General features: G+C 26.8%; 2 protein-coding genes across 4 annotated transcripts in view; one reads left to right on the top strand and one right to left on the bottom strand.

The window, feature by feature from the left end:
- Positions 1–18,781, top strand: part of LOC112599673 — a 31,990-nt gene extending 13,209 nt beyond the window's left edge. For 2 of the 3 annotated variants that reach the window (XM_025346684.1, XM_025346683.1), the window contains 7 exons: positions 2,126–2,277; positions 3,107–3,264; positions 11,684–11,840; positions 12,047–12,196; positions 12,439–12,585; positions 13,130–14,059; positions 17,338–17,732. In XM_025346684.1, the coding sequence (XP_025202469.1) occupies positions 2,130–2,277; positions 3,107–3,264; positions 11,684–11,840; positions 12,047–12,196; positions 12,439–12,585; positions 13,130–14,059; positions 17,338–17,732 (2,085 nt within the window). In that variant the 5' untranslated portion in view covers positions 2,126–2,129. Of the gene's footprint in view, positions 1–2,125; positions 2,278–3,106; positions 3,265–11,683; positions 11,841–12,046; positions 12,197–12,438; positions 12,586–13,129; positions 14,060–17,337 lie in introns of those variants that run through there. The other variant, XM_025346685.1, reaches the window with a different exon arrangement.
- Positions 4,089–4,852, bottom strand: LOC112599675. Its single transcript, XM_025346686.1, has one exon. The coding sequence runs from the start codon at positions 4,778–4,780 to the stop codon at positions 4,202–4,204; it is 579 nt and encodes a 192-aa protein (XP_025202471.1). The 5' UTR covers positions 4,781–4,852; the 3' UTR covers positions 4,089–4,201.

Genomic DNA, 18,781 nt, shown 5'->3' with positions numbered 1-18,781 from the left:
ACCCTCCTTGGCAACCGCGGTGCGTGGTCACGATTTCCATCCCTCGTCGTATTAAATTCAAGGATTCTTATGTACGGGATTGTCGTTAAAGAAAAAAAATAAAAACGTACTTTGGGTAGGAGAAACAGAAAAAAATTCTTTTACGCACATGCACGTATCGTTCCGGGGGGAATCGTTCTGTCCATCATCGTTGTCGGGAGAACGTCCCTTGGGGAATTCGTGTTACTCTGTCCCTGGAAAGATGTTATACACTATTCTATATACTATGTAACGATGTTGCGATTGTTTATATTAGATAAAAGCTTAATACGAATATGTAGTATGCGCTGAGACGAGGGATAGAAAGAAGAGCCACACGTAATATTAGGTATATATGTGTATAATTAATATTTACTTTAATTTAATATTTGTACATAGTTGGATATAGATTATATATTAATTTTTTAATACATGAATTATTAAATGGTTTTAAATAATCAGTTCTATGGAAAAAGTGTGATATTAAAGCTTATTATTTATAAGGTATAAGTTGAAAAGTTTTTCAAACTGAGTATAATGATACCTATTATCATTATTATGTTTTTTATACTAGATTACTATCTAACAAACATAATATAAATGTGATATTTTGAGTATTTAAAGACAAAAGAACGAATAATTTATTTTGTTTATTTTTTAATCGTATACATTCATTTATTTATTCTATTTATAATTAATTTTACTTAGATTTTAATCAATGAAATTAGTTAATTATTTTAAATGAATCATGTACATTGTATAACAAAAAAATTATATTAGCATATAATTTAATTTTAAACATGTACATTTATCTATTATTTTATTATTTAATATTTAATATTTAAAAATTAAAATGTTATTAAAGTCATTCAGAATCGTTTAGATACGTTGCAGAATAATAATAATAAAAAAAAATAATTGAGTTCTAAGTGTGGTATCTACAAATTTGTTAAAAATGATTATACTTATAAATTTATTGTCTTGTAGGTATTTTATACTACTAATTTAGAGTACAACTACAACATTATTCTGATTGATGTAGTCTATTAATTATCTATCTATTCATAATTATTACACCAATTATTAATGTACCAATATGGCAATATGTATAATGTTTCACGTTAATATCTAATCATCACAACAGGTAATAATCATTTTCAATGAGAATATTTTGTTAAGGTGTTTCAATTAGTGGTTGAAATCGCGTGTTTATCAACCATAAACATACATATTGTACTATGAAATGCTTTTAGTCCCATTATTCATTTTTATACTATCTTACATGATATTGATCTTAATGTATATGTTTGATGTACACTGTTTAGTCGCAGTTAATACTTATTATTGTTATATATTTTTGAAATTGTAAATAATAATTAGTAATTAATTGAATTTATATAACATAAGTTTTATAAGTACCTATATATAATAGTATATAATAGGAAAAATAATAAGATTAATGAAATACGAATGAAGAGTTGTCTAAAAATACGTTTGAATCTAGAGCTTATTACGTTTATACATAATGAGAATAATTTATAATCTATAACATAAATTATGTCACATAATATATTACTTAATAGTTGATATCGTAGTACATAATTAATTTTCAAACCTTATATAATATGTAAATGAAATCGTCCAAATATTAAATGGGTTTGGTTCATGCAAGGGTGGATCTAGAGCTTATTTAAGGGTAGTGAACAGAGGTATTTATGAGTGACATACTGGCATATATAATGTGATAGATTGAAGACAAAACCGTAATATATGAGTTGGTGAAAAAAATTATTAACTTCTTAATTCTTATACTAATTTTTTTTTTTTAAAGTATAAATTCTTAACCACACAAACTAACACTGAAATAAAAGTTAACTAGTGAACAATATTAAGATTTATATTAAAAAGATTGAAAGTCTTTGTCTAATACACATGAATGTGTTCTAAAGTCTACTTGAGACAAACATTAAAATATTTTTGGTTTTTTTTTCATTGAAAATTAGTTAAAAGTATTATATACTATATTTATTGATACAGATAAGACACATAATCATGTCTATGAAAATTTGGTAATCATGAGTTTTGATTTAAATTGTTTATTTTTTAGTAATATGTGGACTCCAGTATCATTTACAAGTGACAACAGTGTTCCACCAACAAGATCTAAGCATAGTGCTGCTGTTCACGGTAATCACATTTATGTGGTCGGCGGTCGAAATGGAAATTGGCCCCTTAAAGACATATGGAGATACGCCCTGTGTAAGTATGATACGTAGTCCGAATACAAATCACCTCTAATTTCATTTTGACATACGTAGTTACAACAATCGAATTACAATTGTTTCGGCGATAAATTTGTTGGAATAAAAGGGGCTTGTATTTTTTAAATAATAGCACCTATGTAAATATTTAATTTTAAAATTTCTTTTTTTCCAAAACAATCTTCTATTCTAGTTACGTTTATGTGCATAAACAAATAACCGTTTAAATTTAGATATCAACAATTATTATATTTATATATTTTTGCAATGGTATTAATTTTGTAACAACTTATTATTGTTGTAGAACTCAAGTAGATATATATGAAATAATGCTAAGTTAATTAAATTGAAGATCTTACATTAATCTTGTGGTTGAAAATTCAAGGATATAAAAATTAAAAACTTTGAATGTAATACACTTTGTTTAATTGGTATTACTTTTACTTAAGTTATAAAATTTGAGTGTAAGTGATTTTAAATTGTAGTGCATACAGTTTGGTCAATAAACGTTATATTTGTCTGAAAAATAAATTAGTAATTGAAAAGTTGTTTATCGTTTTATTGTTTTTAGTTAAAATATACTGTTTTTATATTTATTAAATGTTACAAAGTAGGATAAATGTAGTATAAAGTGGTTTTATGATTAATTATACGTTTTACTTAAAATTCCATTTAAAAAAAATTAGAAACAATTATTATAGTTTTAAAATATGATTAATTTTTTTTGCAAATATATTGGGGCTAATCTATAACGGTTAATGTAATGCATTGCGTAATATTATAGTTTGTATTATTTACAATGTTTTTATTTGTTTACTGAATTTTAGCGAATAACACCTGGGAACAATTGCATCCGACAGGAGATACATTGCAAAATTTGCAAGAACATACAGCAGTCGTTTATCAAGACAAAGTCTATGTTTTTGGCGGAGAAGTGGGGTTTTCATCTGCCTCTGAGTCTCCTCTGTGGTCTTACAGTATTAAGGTAATGCATATTATATGAAAGGAAAAACCCTTAAAATATTTATTTATATAACCATATAAATTTGTAGTTTAGACATTTATGCTACACAAGCACATAAAGAATAATTATTATATTATTGTTATCGATATATTGTAGAGGCTCATTATGTTTAGTATTGCTTTGCTTTACAATAAGAAAATATATCGGCACAACTAAGTAGTTTGATAATTTAATATTTTAATTGAGAAAGTGTTTAATTTTCTTACGAAAAACCAAATTTATTTCTAAATTATGTTGAAATTGTTATTTTACTGACATTGATTAATTTTTTTTCTGGATAAACATTTTTAACAGTAACTTTTTTAGAACAAATAAATAATAGCATACTTTTGAACACATAAAATATATAGAATTACTTAAGTAATGAATAATAATGTTAGTAAGGGGTTAAATTTGATTTTATTAAATACATCATTATAGTTATTGGCTTGAAAAAAATCCTAAATAATTTCATAAGGATTCAAAAAACCTAAATACTTAAACATAAGTAATGCTTAATGAATATACCCATATTATTAATATAGGTAAATCAATGGTAGGTAATTAATTATTAAGTTATGTATATAGTTATTTAAAAGAAATAATATCAATTAACATTAACTTTTCATTTTTTAAATTTTATTTAATATTGAAATATACACTCTAATTGTTTTATAGCAAAAATATATTACTCATTAATGCTGAGAGTTGTACTTAAAGTATTATAAAGCACAACAAAATTCCAAAAATAGTTATTTATAGAAAAGGCAATATTATTATTATTTTTTTAAATTAATACAAAAGTGTATAAATTAAAACTATTTTATATTTTATTTAAACATGACCAAAATGACACAGTAAATAATAGTGGAAACAAACTTTAAAGTAAAATTACTAAATAAATTAAATAAACTTGAATTTAGTTTTGAAAAAAGTTTTGCATACTTGGAAGATCCATTATGTTTTGTGAACTTGGAATATTAGGTAATCGTATTTTCATCTGCTTACGTAGTTCATTTTCTATTGCTTTCGCCTCTTCTGCACTAAATGGTAATAAGTTCATTTGTTTTAGAATACTGTCTTGAAATTGGCGTCTATATTCCATCACACGATTGATTTGCTGCTTCATGATATTAGTGTCATCCGCGTAATTCATTAAATTATCTGCAAGATTTTTCATAGAAGCTTCATTAATATTCGATTTATTACTTAGACTTTTCATGTTTTCTGTAATTATTGACATATCTGTGAAGGATTTTGTTATGAACGTTATCATATAAGCTAATTCATTGGCTATTTCATCTTCTTGTGCTTTGTCTGATTCATTATTATTGTTAGTTGAATCCATATTAGTTAAATCTTCAACGTATTCTGTGGGAATTTCGGTGGTTGATTCATCCAAAGTTTCGGAATCAACATCGGAATCTGACACACTTTGTGTATTGGTGATGGTGAAGACTAATGAGAGTGCAGCAGTGAAAAAGATTAAACGATTCATGATGGTTTTTAATATTTCTGGTTTAGTAATTTTTGATATACTGTAAAATAGTTAATAACGAATGTAATTGGTAATGCATAACTTTAAGACTTATATACTAGATAATAATTGACACAGATGGTTGTTGGTCAAACATAAGCCTCTATTATATTCACGTGACTCATTTGGTTTAATGACTTTTTAACTGTACTTACCCTTTTTCGAAGAGTATAAATATTTCCTTTAATTAGTTAGCGTTTGTTTACTTAGCTGAAAATATACAAATTGAATTGTCCTACTTAATACTTTAATTATCATTTTGTTTATACACTTTATTAAATTTTAATTGGAGGTTTATATTACCTAGTAATTAATATGCAATATAATTATTAAAATATGGTGCATATATTTTATACAACATACATTTATATATTACTATTTTGATAGTTTCATGATACGAATAAAAGTTAAGAATCACCGTGTAAAAGTTTAAAATTTCATTAAATATTGGTAATAATTAATACATTTTATTATACATGCATAAATTTGGCGTAGGTACTGGATTTTTAGTATAATTTACATGATAAAATGAAAATATGTCATTTTTATTATGCATTTATTGCATAATAATTATATTTTAAAAATTATATATTTATGTACAATAACCAAAATACTTATACTATATATAATAGTATATAATAGTTATGCAAATAATGGTCTTAAATGTTATTCAATAAACATTTATACATTAAGTAATAATATTATTATATATAGAGTATCATAAAAATATTTCTTTTATTATAATAATAATTACAGATTTGAAAAAAATAAATATATATATATACTCGTATAGCTATTTTAAACCAAAGCTAATATTATCAAACTAATTATGTTAGTTATAACCTATAATAATCATTTGTCAGTTATTACGCACTTAGTTTTAGTGACAATTGACAAACATTTACTTATGTATGGTATAGAAAACGTCAGAAGCAGACTAATTTTTGATTTTTTTTTTTGTTTTTATTTAATATTAATAGGTTCATACGAAGTATAAATAAATAAGTACATATTTAATCATAAAATAATTTTCAATAATTTTAACTTTCATATAAAATCATAGTATTAAATTGTATTTTGTAAGTGAAAAATAGATGAAAATTATGAAATACTTGTGTAATCTCTATTTTGGTTAGTTTATGAGGTTTTTTTTTTTTTACATAAAATGCGATGCCACTGTGACAATAATCTGTACATATTATATTTCTCGATCAAAATCTATCATGATTGCTTGTCGTATAGTCGGAGAACATTATTTAATTTCAGTTATATATTTCTACCATTTCGCCCTCTTTATTCATCCAAAGTTGACTTTTTTCACATCCTTCCTTTAGCCTAAAGGCTCAAAGTAATAAAAATCGTACTTGACGACAGTTTATAGGGGAGAGGGGAAAAAATGTGAGTAAAGTTTTTTCTGGTAGAACTAAATATAATCGATTTGCTTTTACGATAGCACTCTGCAAGTAACAATAGTTTAAGATATTGGACTTCAACCCTCATTTCAAATTAACGATAATAATTTCTACTTTCATATAATTTTAGACTCTGAGGTTAATAATTTGATTTTATAACGTATTCCTAATGGTTAAACCTTATAAACATTTATTTTATATAACTTAGAAAAAAACATAATTAGTTAAAAATCGAAACTTTTTATGTATACTTTTGAAATACTTGGTAGGTACTACATATATTTTCTATAAGGATTTTAAAAATGGAGTTTATATTGGATACATAGATTATGGAATGGATATTGGTAGTTGTTTTTATGACTTTTGGTCATGATACTTTACATAAAGCTGTCGAACATTAAACTTTAGTTCAAAAATCTTGTCATAAAACTGCTTTATATATTTGATCGGAATTATATGTTCTTTAGTAAAGAAGATTTATAAAACGTAATACATACATTATTTATTAAAATGGATTAGTTTAAATAGCAATAATTAATATTTTCTTAAATATATGTATAGTATTAAACTTAGCATTGATTATAACTTACTAATTAGTATATTATACACAGCAAACACACAACTCAACATTTAACATTAAAGTGTCTTGTAATCTTTTTCATAATGGCGTGTATGGACTAATCTGTTAATAGAAATTAATAAATATGTTCATTTAAATACAAAAAAGGAATCTTAGCGTGATTAATTATAAGTAAGGCTTGGAACTTGATGACTTAAACCTTTTAAAAAAAATATACACTAAAAAGTTAAAATTACTTATTAACATCAAAAAATGACCCTAAAATACCAAAAATAACATAACATTTTCAAAAATTACGTTTTTTATTAATAAATTATCAAAAAATTATCGTTTTTAAATTAATATTTTTTAATCATTAATTTATTATTTTATTCATCCGAATTTAAAGAATGCTAATATTTTTAATTTTTATACATTAAATATGTTTTTTTTTACAGACTACAAGGCATAAATTAAATTTAAAACGGCGATAAGAGATAGTGAGAGCAATATAAGAAAATTGCAAAAAATAAATCGGTATTTATAGAAAAATAATTGAAGAATTGAGTTATATAATACGTTAGTTTTTTTAAATATTTAGTTTTGTCAAAATATTATAAAAGAAAAATGTAAAAAATGCAAAAATACATCAAAATCAGTAAAAAATGATCGTATAACCAAAAATTACCGAAAAATTCAAAAAATGTAAAATAAAAATGTTTCATTGAATTTTACATAAAAAGCCACATTTCTATTAAGACAAGCGTCGTATAAATGCATTAGAAAAAAATATGCAAATGCATCAAGTTCCGGGTTACTTATAAGTTATGTAATTTTTTTAAATATAATATCTTACATTCAAATACTTGTAATCTGATTAGTTGTATTATTTCAAATGATCAATTTTGTATAATTTTTGGATCGGGATTTATTTTAGTGTTATATGCATTGAACTAAAGTACCTCATTTAATGATTATAATATCTGTTTAAAAGTAGGTTTATGCGGGTAATTATACTTTTGAACAAACTTATAATATTAAAACTTCAATATCTCTGAATATCTACTATGTGAATTTTCTACCTTGAAAGATAGAAATAATAAACAGGAGCTCACTTCTGTAAAAATTCTGTACTTCATTTATTATTTAAAAAAAAAGGTGAGGCGTATAAATTGGATACAAAATCAGCTAACACCTATCAGGGAATTCATAGTAATCCAGTGGGCCAGTTTATATATCATACACGTACATTTGCTTTTGTAGTATAATCTTTATACTTTGTATACAATGTACGTACAATATTAATTTTTTCTGTTTGGTTTTATCAAACAAACTTATAATAAATTTAATTTTAATTATGAAGAATTTAAATTAATTTTTTATGAAGAACTTATTACAAGATTTTTTAAAGTATTACTATTAGTGTTGTAATTGTAAATCCTTATTGAGTCTTAATACTATTGATATATTTCACTTATAATTAAAATAATAAAATTGTATTATTTAAAAATATAGAAATTTACTAGTAAAATATATTAGTAAAATAAAACAATACACATACTACACTATTTATATGTTTAAAATAAAAGCCACAAAAAATAAAAAATTCTAACAATTGGAATCGTCTTGAGAGGATATTATTTATTTATTTATGACGGTTTCAGAACACCGAATCCTTCTACTAAACCTAGATGTTTTGTTGAATAGAGTATAGCGTGGTAATAATACCCAACACTACTTACATAGTCATGAAAGCATGAATTTCAACTTTGATTTAGTGTATTGTCTTAGATATACTAAAATATTTATACAATTATTCCGGATATATTTTTCATAGACATTTTTGAATGTTTTGAACTTTGACTTTAAAAGAATACAAAATAACAAAAAATATTAAATTGTATTTATTTAAGTTTTAAAATATTTCTAAAAACATTGGTCCTCTATATTGTATCCTTTTACTTAAATTACTAATGGTATTATCTATTTATAAATGCGTTTTAGCCTCTGAGCTATATTTTATATCATTGAGATATTATTTTGTATTTATTAAATAATTATAATCATACGGAATTTTTAAATAAAGTTATGGACTTCTAAATCACAATAAATAAATAAATTCAAATCAAAATAATTTGACTATTTTCATTTTAAAACCAATTATTAAATATAGTTAAATTTAAGCATTTAACGTTTAAACTAAATTGAATATAAATTGTTCACTGTATTTTTTACTAATTATCGTATATTAATATTGTATTTTATCTAACTTATTATTAATATATAATGTATATTAGCCATTGGTGAAGTCGAAGTTGTTAAAAATATAAAACAGAAAAGTTGAAAAATTAATTTTTAATTTTTAAATATATACATTTAAAAGAAATTGTGTATCAACATTTAAAAAATGATTTTATTTAATAAAAATAATTCAACATTATGTAATAACTTAACTATCGAGTATTCGAGTAAATAGGAAAAACATCCTACAAATTACGTTTTATATTTAGAATTTTTTTTAAAATTATTTCAGTATATAATAAGATTTTTATATATGATGTGTTTTCACGTTTAAAGGCTATAATCCGTTTTCTCCTAACATATACATAATATATATAATATATCCTTTCGTTTTGTATATTTATTTATAGTGTTTGAATTTTTTTTCGCTTTTCACGCTTTCAACATTTTTCTGCGTCTGTCTGAAAATTATAACGCATCCGAAAACACGTTAATTGCGCTTAAGGCAGTGCAACGTTCCGTGTTTTTCTAGCAAAAACCACGAGTGTCACGCTAGTTCACTGACAATTCTTTTAATTTGACGCTGCGGGTAAAAGACGAGGGTGCCCAGTTCCCATGTATCTACCTTCCTGCAGAAGGGTGATTCATTTGGAGAGAGACAGAAAAGACGGGTGGTACAATTCATTTTTATCCCCAAAGGGATGCGATATGTATAGCACTATGTGTATTTGTGAAGGGTGACTGTTTTATTCGACTTGTGTGTACATATAGTACCTACCTACACCCGATAAAAGCTCACGACCATCGCGCCTACTTTGGCTTCGTATCAAAATCTCGTGTAAACCATAGTCATGCTACAGTAGCGTATATTTGGGAGAAAAAGTTGATCATTTGCTGTGAAAAGTGCCAAGACGCGCAATCGAGATAATCCAATTTCTTACAAGTGTGGTGGGCGGTTATTCGAACTTCGAAGCACGTACACTGTTGTTTTCTTATTTATCTACTTTCTTTTTTCATTTGTTTTTGATGGATTGCGCGTAGTGGCAGCTGCAAGTGGCGTGTGCGCCCCTGTTGGCCATAACTAACGAATCGAGAATTATATCTCTTTCTTCGACACCAACAAATATCGGTATTATACTAGGTTTTACTAAGTTGAATCGATGGAGTAGCGGCGTTTGTTTGTCATACTTTTAAAATCCGTTAAAATCAGTATTCTCCTTGTATCGGGATAACTCTACATTATTGCCTCAGGATTAAGTTACCCTTCTTTATCGCCTGAATTACAATTTATAGATAATATTATGCTAATCCTTGTTCAGTAGGATTGTAACAATATGATTTGTAAAATAAATTTGTATTGTGAAAACATAGATATAAAATAATCAATATTATATAAATACATATCGATTTAGTAAGTTAAAACTCTGTCTGGTTATTTTTGTGAAATGAAAACTAAAGAAAATTAAAAAATCTATTAACTCATTATTTAAAAACGCATAATCTGTTTAAACTTAGGTATATATTATTTTGAATTATCAAAGTATTAATAAAATAATGATAATCGAGGATTTTAATATATTATTGGAACGTTTTTAAAGAATATATTATATTGGCACTAATTTAAATACGTACATAAGTGGTCTAAATTATGAAAGATATTTTATTTTATAACATTTATCTTTTTATATTAATTGGTAAAAATTATTCATTAAATTAAAACATAATATAATATAATATATAAACTACTTCTGGTTTTAAATAATTAGATTATTTCTACTGAATTTAATTAGAATCCTTAAGCTATAGTTATAAACTTTTAAAGTAATTAAGTAATAATTATTAATGTATAAAAGGTTTTCTAGTAGTTTCTTAAATTATATAATTTATTTAATGTTTTGTGAAACTTACGCCACAAAACAAAGGCCGTGAAATAAATTTGAGTTATACTAGTTTACATTGTAATTTTTAAATGTAATAAATATTTTTATCACCATTTCATCACTTGTTTGCTTTTTACTCATATTTCTTAAAAAAAAAAACATAATCTCACAGCTAAGAAAAGTATCGTATTTACCTTTCAATTTAGTTTTGGAATTTTCAATAACCTTTAGAGAAGAAGCATTAATATTTAAAAGTTATTTTAAAACTAATAAAAACATACCTACTGAGAAAAAAATAAAAATGTGTAAAATTTTGTTTGGTTTTTTATGATACATATGAAAACTAAACATCTGTTGAGTTTAAGTTCATTTAATTTTAATGGATCAATTTTATAAATGTGTTGCTTTGAATTTGTATATACCTACGTACAAATTACAATTTTGTATTCTGAGGTGCTTATATTTTGAGTACTATAAAATGAAATGGTATTTATTAATAAACGCACCCTCGTAATGTCGAAGCAACTGCTGCATACCCATTGAGGGGAACGTTATTATAATACTGGTTGGCGTTATAATGTGGATGAGGGAAACGTCGGTATTTACATCGACTCTTTCAGAACATTAAACCGCAGCAAATATTATGTATTAACCAACACTCAGTAACGTCAGTAGTTAATGGGTTTTGAAAACAATAGAATATAGATGTAGCTATATAAATAAAATATATAATTTAAATATGTTGATGAAAATAGTTCTTTTAATATTCTAGGATAATTTATGGAAAAAAGTTAAAGGAAAATCCGGCTCAAACGTACCAAAAGGCAGAAGAGGTCATACTGCATTAGTATACAGAAATTCAATGATTATTTATGGAGGATATAGAGACTTAAAAGGATCTACGAATGAAATGTGGGCTTTTCACTTTGGTAACTATAAAATATATAAATTATAAATATTTTCTGAGTTTTGAATTTATTAAGTTGTTATATTTTTTATAACTATTTGAAAGTGATATCTATATAATATTTTTATCATTGAGACTATATATTGCAGATACATTTTTAATTCATCAAAATTATTTTTTTTACTTCGAAAAACAATTAACATCAATTTGAATATTTTTTGATTTTAGATACTGAGTCGTGGCATTTACTTTCTCAAGGAAGAGTACAACCACCAGCAAGACACAAACATTCAGCAATCATACACGACGATGTAATGTGGGTATATGGCGGAATGACTGATTTGCATGAAAGATCAGATTTGTGGAGATTTGATTTTGGTTAGTACTAATATAATATTAAAATGAAATTAATGGTTAATTTATTAACTTTTATAGTGAAGTTAAATAGGACGCATTTATTATATTATTACTTTATCTTGTTATTGATAATAATATAGTCATTTAATATTAAAACATTAAACATTTTAATAACTATAAATTAAAGCAAAAAATTAAATGTATTTCAAAAAAATTCACAAAATGTAAATAGGTACTGTATCAAAAAATACTTTTTGTTTCAGTGAAGAAAAAATGGAGTGTTTTGAAGACCAAAGTAAATCCAGGTTTATTGCATGGCCACAGTGCTTCCAAAGTGATGGGTTCTATGATTATTTTTGGTGGAAAAAAAGGAGGACAGTTTAGTAATGATTTGTGGAAGTTTTATTTCGGTAATAATTTGTATAATGTCTTGTATATTTTAGAATTAAACAAACAGTAAGCAATGAATATAAAACAATTGTAACAGTTTTAATTACATTTTTTTGTTTATTACATTCAAATACGATTTTAAATATGACAATAACTAACCTGTGCATATTATGTTAAAATATAGTACGCCTATATTAGTCAATAGCGGAATTTGAGTTTTTTTTTTAATTATTATTTATAAAATAAGACAACAGAATTTATTAACAAAAAATAACTTAAAACAAAATTATATATTTATATAATTAGGTATATTTTGATTTTTAGACCTTTTTTTTTTTTATTTTTGATATTTTGATGTAAATTATAAAGTATTATTATTTTTTAATTTCATTGTTTAAACAATTGAATAATTGGAACTATTAGTTTTTATCTCGTGGTTATATTATTAGCCAAACTTTCGGCAAGCCAAGAGATGAAGGCGTTTTACGTTTAAGCTGACTTCCTCTCTTCAAATTATGCCCCCAAAGTGTAGTTGTATTGAACGATTTGATATTCTATTTACAGCCACCGAGACTTGGGAAAAAGTGAACACTACTTATCCACAGCCTCCGCCAATCTGCGAGGCCGTGACGTTAACGGTGTCGGAAACAACGTCGATGTCGACGACCAAGAGCAACCGCGAGAACGGTGTACAGTCACCCATAGTTCGACGGTCCAGGAGCGGCCGGTCCGTGGACAGGCAACAACAGAGCAGTAGTGGCGATCGAGATCACAGTGGTCACCTACATCAGTGGCATCACCAGTGCAAGTCTGAGTCTCGGGCGTCGTCTTTGGGTGGTTCGAACGTAAATATCCTGAAAGAGATTTCGAAACTATCGCAACTTAATTTGTACCGGCTTGCGCACAACAAGACTTACAGTGTGCTGAGCAGCACAGACAGCGTTATGTCCGCTGACACTTCACATGCGCAACAACAGCAGCAGAACATGGTCAAGTCTCAGTCGGCGAATGTTATCGCACGGTCGTTGATATCGCCGGTAGTGTCGAACGCGTCGCCACCCGGTCACAAGTCATCGTTCCCGCCGTGTAGGATGCCTCGGGACCCAATGTCGGTGCCAAATTTCGGCGTGGCACTAACTCCGGTTGAGGCCACCAAGCTGGTGTATCTGGAGGGTGAGGAGGCACCGAGCCCGCGCGTCGAATTCGATCACGACTTCGGGTCTGTGCACATGCGGTTCCACCCCAACGGGCCGCTGTCGTCTGGATCGTCGACGTTTAACAATAAGACGCTCAACCGCCGCAGTTACCCGATGACCAGTTCCGCATCCGCACGGTTCGGCAACCCATACAGCACGCCAGAGGAACCGGGTGAAATCACTTCTGGATACGTCAGCATCGAGACAGTACACCAGTCACCTAACAGTGGCGACGGACCTATGTGTTTCTCCAACCCTAATTACATGGTAGCTGATATACAAAACGCCATATCCAAAGGTTAGTATAATGTGTGTGTGTACATATGTATCTTCTATATAATAGTACTCATTGTATACATAGTACGGAAAAACCAGAAATATCATTAGAATGTATTGTAGAGTAGATAAGTACAACAAATCTTTGCATGTTTGATGATATTAAAGCAGGTAAAAAAGGAAAATACGAAATTAGGAATACTTCAATGGTGAAAATAGGCTATAAAAAATAATTAAAAAACAGTAACTTAACCAATTTATATGATAAAATAAAATAACAATAAATTATTGTTTGTTATTCAAACGTACATCAAAATGCAATGTTCGTAGCTGTAGTTTATAAAATCAAAAATTAAAACATTATGAAATACCTGTTTTTCATATAAAATGTTCATATGAATAAAAGGAGAAGCACAAACACAAACCAAATTATGTGTGTGGTAATAAATATAATATTTTATAGCGTATTTATTTTAAAATTAAACTCTTTTTTTTACTAAATTAAATATGCATATATTTACAATCTATATAAAAAGTTTAATAATAGTAATAATTCGAACAATAAACAGTACTAATATAATAATACCTAAAGTATATGATTACGGATGGTTACAGTTTAACAATGGATCCCCAAAAACGACGCGTTTGTGGATAAATGTTACCAAATTTATTTTGAATAATGTGGGAATTCTGAACTTATTAAATAAGTATTAATGCAGTATTAATAAAATTAATTACAATATAAAAATTTAAAAAAACACATTACAATATTTAAAAGCAATTAATTATCATTACAGATTGATAAAAATAAAAATTTTAATGTGTATAATATAATGTATAATTAAATACTTTCTATTTTAATTTGTACAACATTTTTAATACAGTATAGTTTTTGATTTTAAACTTTATTTTGATAATTATAATATTCTAGACTTTATAAAAATACGATGTCAGTAGCATTTATTGCACATTAATTATTACTTATCAGTTATCATTATTTGTATTATTATTATTAATATTGTATTGTACTTGGTTTAAAATATATTTAAAGTTTAAAATTTAAATATATCATATATCTTAAATCATTAAAAAAACAATTATAAATTTGATAATTTATAAACTTGGCAGACTGCGTCAAACAACTTAACAATGTTACACTAAATAATATCCGCAATCATGTGATTTTTTAGGGTAAAAACGAATATTTTTAATTGCATAATAGTAGCCATAATCTTGTTGTAAAAAAAATAAAGCATCTGCAATCCTGTTTCACCCAATAATATAATAATACATATTGCTCGCCCAGTGCAGTAGTATATCAAGTATTTTGCTGTGATGGGTGAGAGGAGGGCTGATAATTTGATATATAAGAAAAACTTAACTAGGATCTATCGTAAATTTGATACGCTATTATCATGGGTATATAACACTTAAAACTTTTGCAGTAACCTTCATATAAATAACAATTTTAATTCACTATTTCGTCTTACGTATATACGTTATAGTGTTATACCATTGCAATACTCAATGGTCTCAATGGTAATACGTTCACAGTCTCACTGAACACTAAAAGTATTTTTTTAATTATCCTGAAATGAAATTTCGAAGAAGGCTGTATAATAACCCCTTGGCTACGCCACTGGCGTAGCATATGATCTATCCGAAATTAACATCATCTCGCCCTACTCCCGTTCAAATATTATATAAGTTGTCTCCGCAGGCGGCATTAGTCGTACCGTATAACCTGCCATTGACGAAAATCCATTAAAATTTCTAAGGGGTCTAGCTAATATTTTTATTACCAAATATTGTAGTAAAAAAAAGTTTAAAAAAAAAAAATAAATTATATCTTTTTACATTAATATCTAATTAAATATCTATGCGTCCTCACATATTTCAAATTTTTTTATTCTTGTCCAATAATTTTGCCCAAATCGTTATTATCTGCAAACAATAATTTATGTGTTTAGATTTATATTTTTTTTTTTTGTAAAATATATGAAGTATGAGTAGAAAAAGTTCTATAGAAACATGTAAATTATTTTTAATTTAAATTAGTTTTATAAATTTTATTTTTGTTATTTTAAGTAGTTATTAGTCTCTAAGGGACAATAAAACATATTTAATATTATCTATTGTCCGTTTTTAATTTTATAACGCAACCGAATTCTTATCAAAAAATTAAATATATACGAGTTAAAAAATATATTAATTCGCAGCAATATTATATCACAAAAATTATGCATATAACACGAGTCGTGCTTTTTCCATTTCACACTTATATTCTAATATTTATAAAAAAATTTCATTATTATCCTTTATAAATTGTATATTATATTATTTATTTATTTACATTATATCTACAAGAATATCCCGATTGCATTCATTTTAAACTAATTTTACTCAGATTGAAATTTTGCAATCTCCTGCTGTAACTGTGGTGCATAGTTTTGTAATAACATATTTTTTAATTTAACTTACGAAATGTTTTATTTACACTCAATTTTCTCGAATTGGTTTACTATTCAGTATTCAAAAAGATACAGAACTGGGTTATGAGATAAAATAAAAACAAATTTTAAATACTATTTTTAAATTAAATAATTATGTAGTATTATTATACATTTATACGCCTTATAAGTATTTTAAGTATCTACTAAATGTAAGCACATGCGGATGTACCCCACGTCAATAATAAAAGCTATCCACTCTCTATCATGATACTAATAATATAGTGTAATAAATTATATCTTGTACTTATCCATAATTAATTATTACTATACAGTAACTTAAAATATATTACTGATAAAAATCAAAGGTAAGAGATGTTTCTGGGGTATTACTTTCTCGGTAAAAAATTACATCATTGTTAATCATTTTTGTGTTCGATAAATTCTGTGTGAAATAATAATTATTGTAGCACCTTCTATTTAAATTAATTAAAAATTTTAGATCCAACATTATAGACTAGTCGTTTGTATTATCTTGAGGCAACCAAAAAAGAATGCGCTTGCATTGAACTCTGAGCCCCACTATCCACCGCGTGTGTATTGTATATTTTGGTTTTATTTATCTGTGGCCAGACAATAAAATTATTAATATATAAACCAATAAGTATTACTAAAAATAGTATAATAATATCATACTATGCCGTTATAAAGAGATTTGCTTATCAATATAATATGACTTTAATATATTAATGGCATTGAGCACCATTTTAAATGTATACAAATAGTAATTATATTAAAATAATATGATGGGCCTAAAATGTCATGTTTTTCGATCATTTGTTGTGTATAGGTGATTACGTCAAGCTCAACAGTCCGCCGGATAGCCTGTTAGAGGATAGCGATAACGCGTTTGAAATGCGCGACATGAATCGCCCTGCACCGCCTAAGACTCTGGCACTCAACTCGTCGACGGCATTCAACTCGAGCGCGGACGTCCGGTCATCGACAGCGTTCAACTCGACCTCTTCGGACGTTCGGTCGTCAACGAAAGCGGCGCGGGCTGCGAGCGCTGGACGGGCGTCGACCATTGGTCGCGGCGGTAACGGTGCAGTTGTTGAGCACCATCAAGTCAAAGAGTACGCGGTGTACCTTTTGGGAGGTACGGAACGCGACGGTTCAGTGACCGTGTTTAAAAAGCCCATGGCCATGTGGAAGCTCAGCATGTTTTTCAGGAACGTGCAATGATGACGAGACTATAGTAATGTAATAATATGTAACGGGGATGATGTTGGGGATTGGTAAAAATTGAGGGAGGGGGTAAAGCTACTATTCAAAAATTTTGTTGTAAGCATGAGAGCACGAAAACTTACAACCTATCGTGAACGCGTTAACGGGACTACGAAAAACCGGAACCCGCGAATTGTGGTCGGTGATTTTTACTTCCTGAAAAAATGCACGATTCATCGTGTTGTGTAACTTTATTACTTATAGTGATTTTAGGTTTTGTGTATTAATTAATTTTATTATTATTATTACTATTATCATCAATGTCGCGAAGTTTTTCATACAGTTTTATAAACGACGTTAGTATATTATAATAGTACGTATTACGTCCATATACCATAATATTAAATCGTTTTCCAAAAATCGTTATCTGCGACGTTCGTGTCCGGAAAAAAGTAATTGTGTAAAGTGGATTTTGTCCGTCCGGCGTCGAAGCTTCCGTCCGTCAACAGATACGACTCAAATGTAGAAATTCGTCAGACGAATACTTTACAAAACTATGATTCATAATATAACATAACAATAATTGATTAGATTTCCTAAGGATTTTTCTTTTTTAATAATTTTTAACGATACTATGTAATATTACATTTATATCTGTAGATATATAAATATACTACAGCTGTAATGAGACATATATAGGTAAAGTAGATGTAATGAGCGTGATTTTTGCATGCTAATGAAATGTGCCAAAAATCAAAAAAATTGACTGTAATTATTTAATTTTGTTAAGTAAAATAATCGTAATAATTATTATTAAATTGATTAAAATATCTTCTGTAAATTTAGATATAATAAAAAAAAATCACACGTGCCATTCGTCATATTTCTGTTATACTCTATAGTCTATGTCGAAGTCCAGTTTAAATTTTTGTATTCTTTTTTTTTGAACAATGACTGAAATCCTGCCATTTTTATCGTTCGTATTAATTAAAAATTTAATATTTTTTAACTTTGTTGTCGGATATAAAATTATGTCTCGTTATTCAAGTGGTAGAATTAAATGCAGT

Source organism: Melanaphis sacchari, unplaced genomic scaffold, assembly GCF_002803265.2.
Source record: "Melanaphis sacchari strain LSU unplaced genomic scaffold, SCAv2.0 Contig54_pilon_pilon, whole genome shotgun sequence".
NCBI lineage: Eukaryota > Metazoa > Arthropoda > Insecta > Hemiptera > Aphididae > Melanaphis > Melanaphis sacchari.
The sequence above is the reverse complement of the archived record's forward strand: the minus strand, read 5'-3'. Positions and strand labels throughout refer to the sequence as shown.

Bases quoted from the DNA above. Each gene is read 5' to 3' on its own strand.
- LOC112599675 (XM_025346686.1), bottom strand. From the start codon at position 4,780: ATGAATCGTTTAATCTTTTTCACTGCTGCACTCTCATTAGTCTTCACC.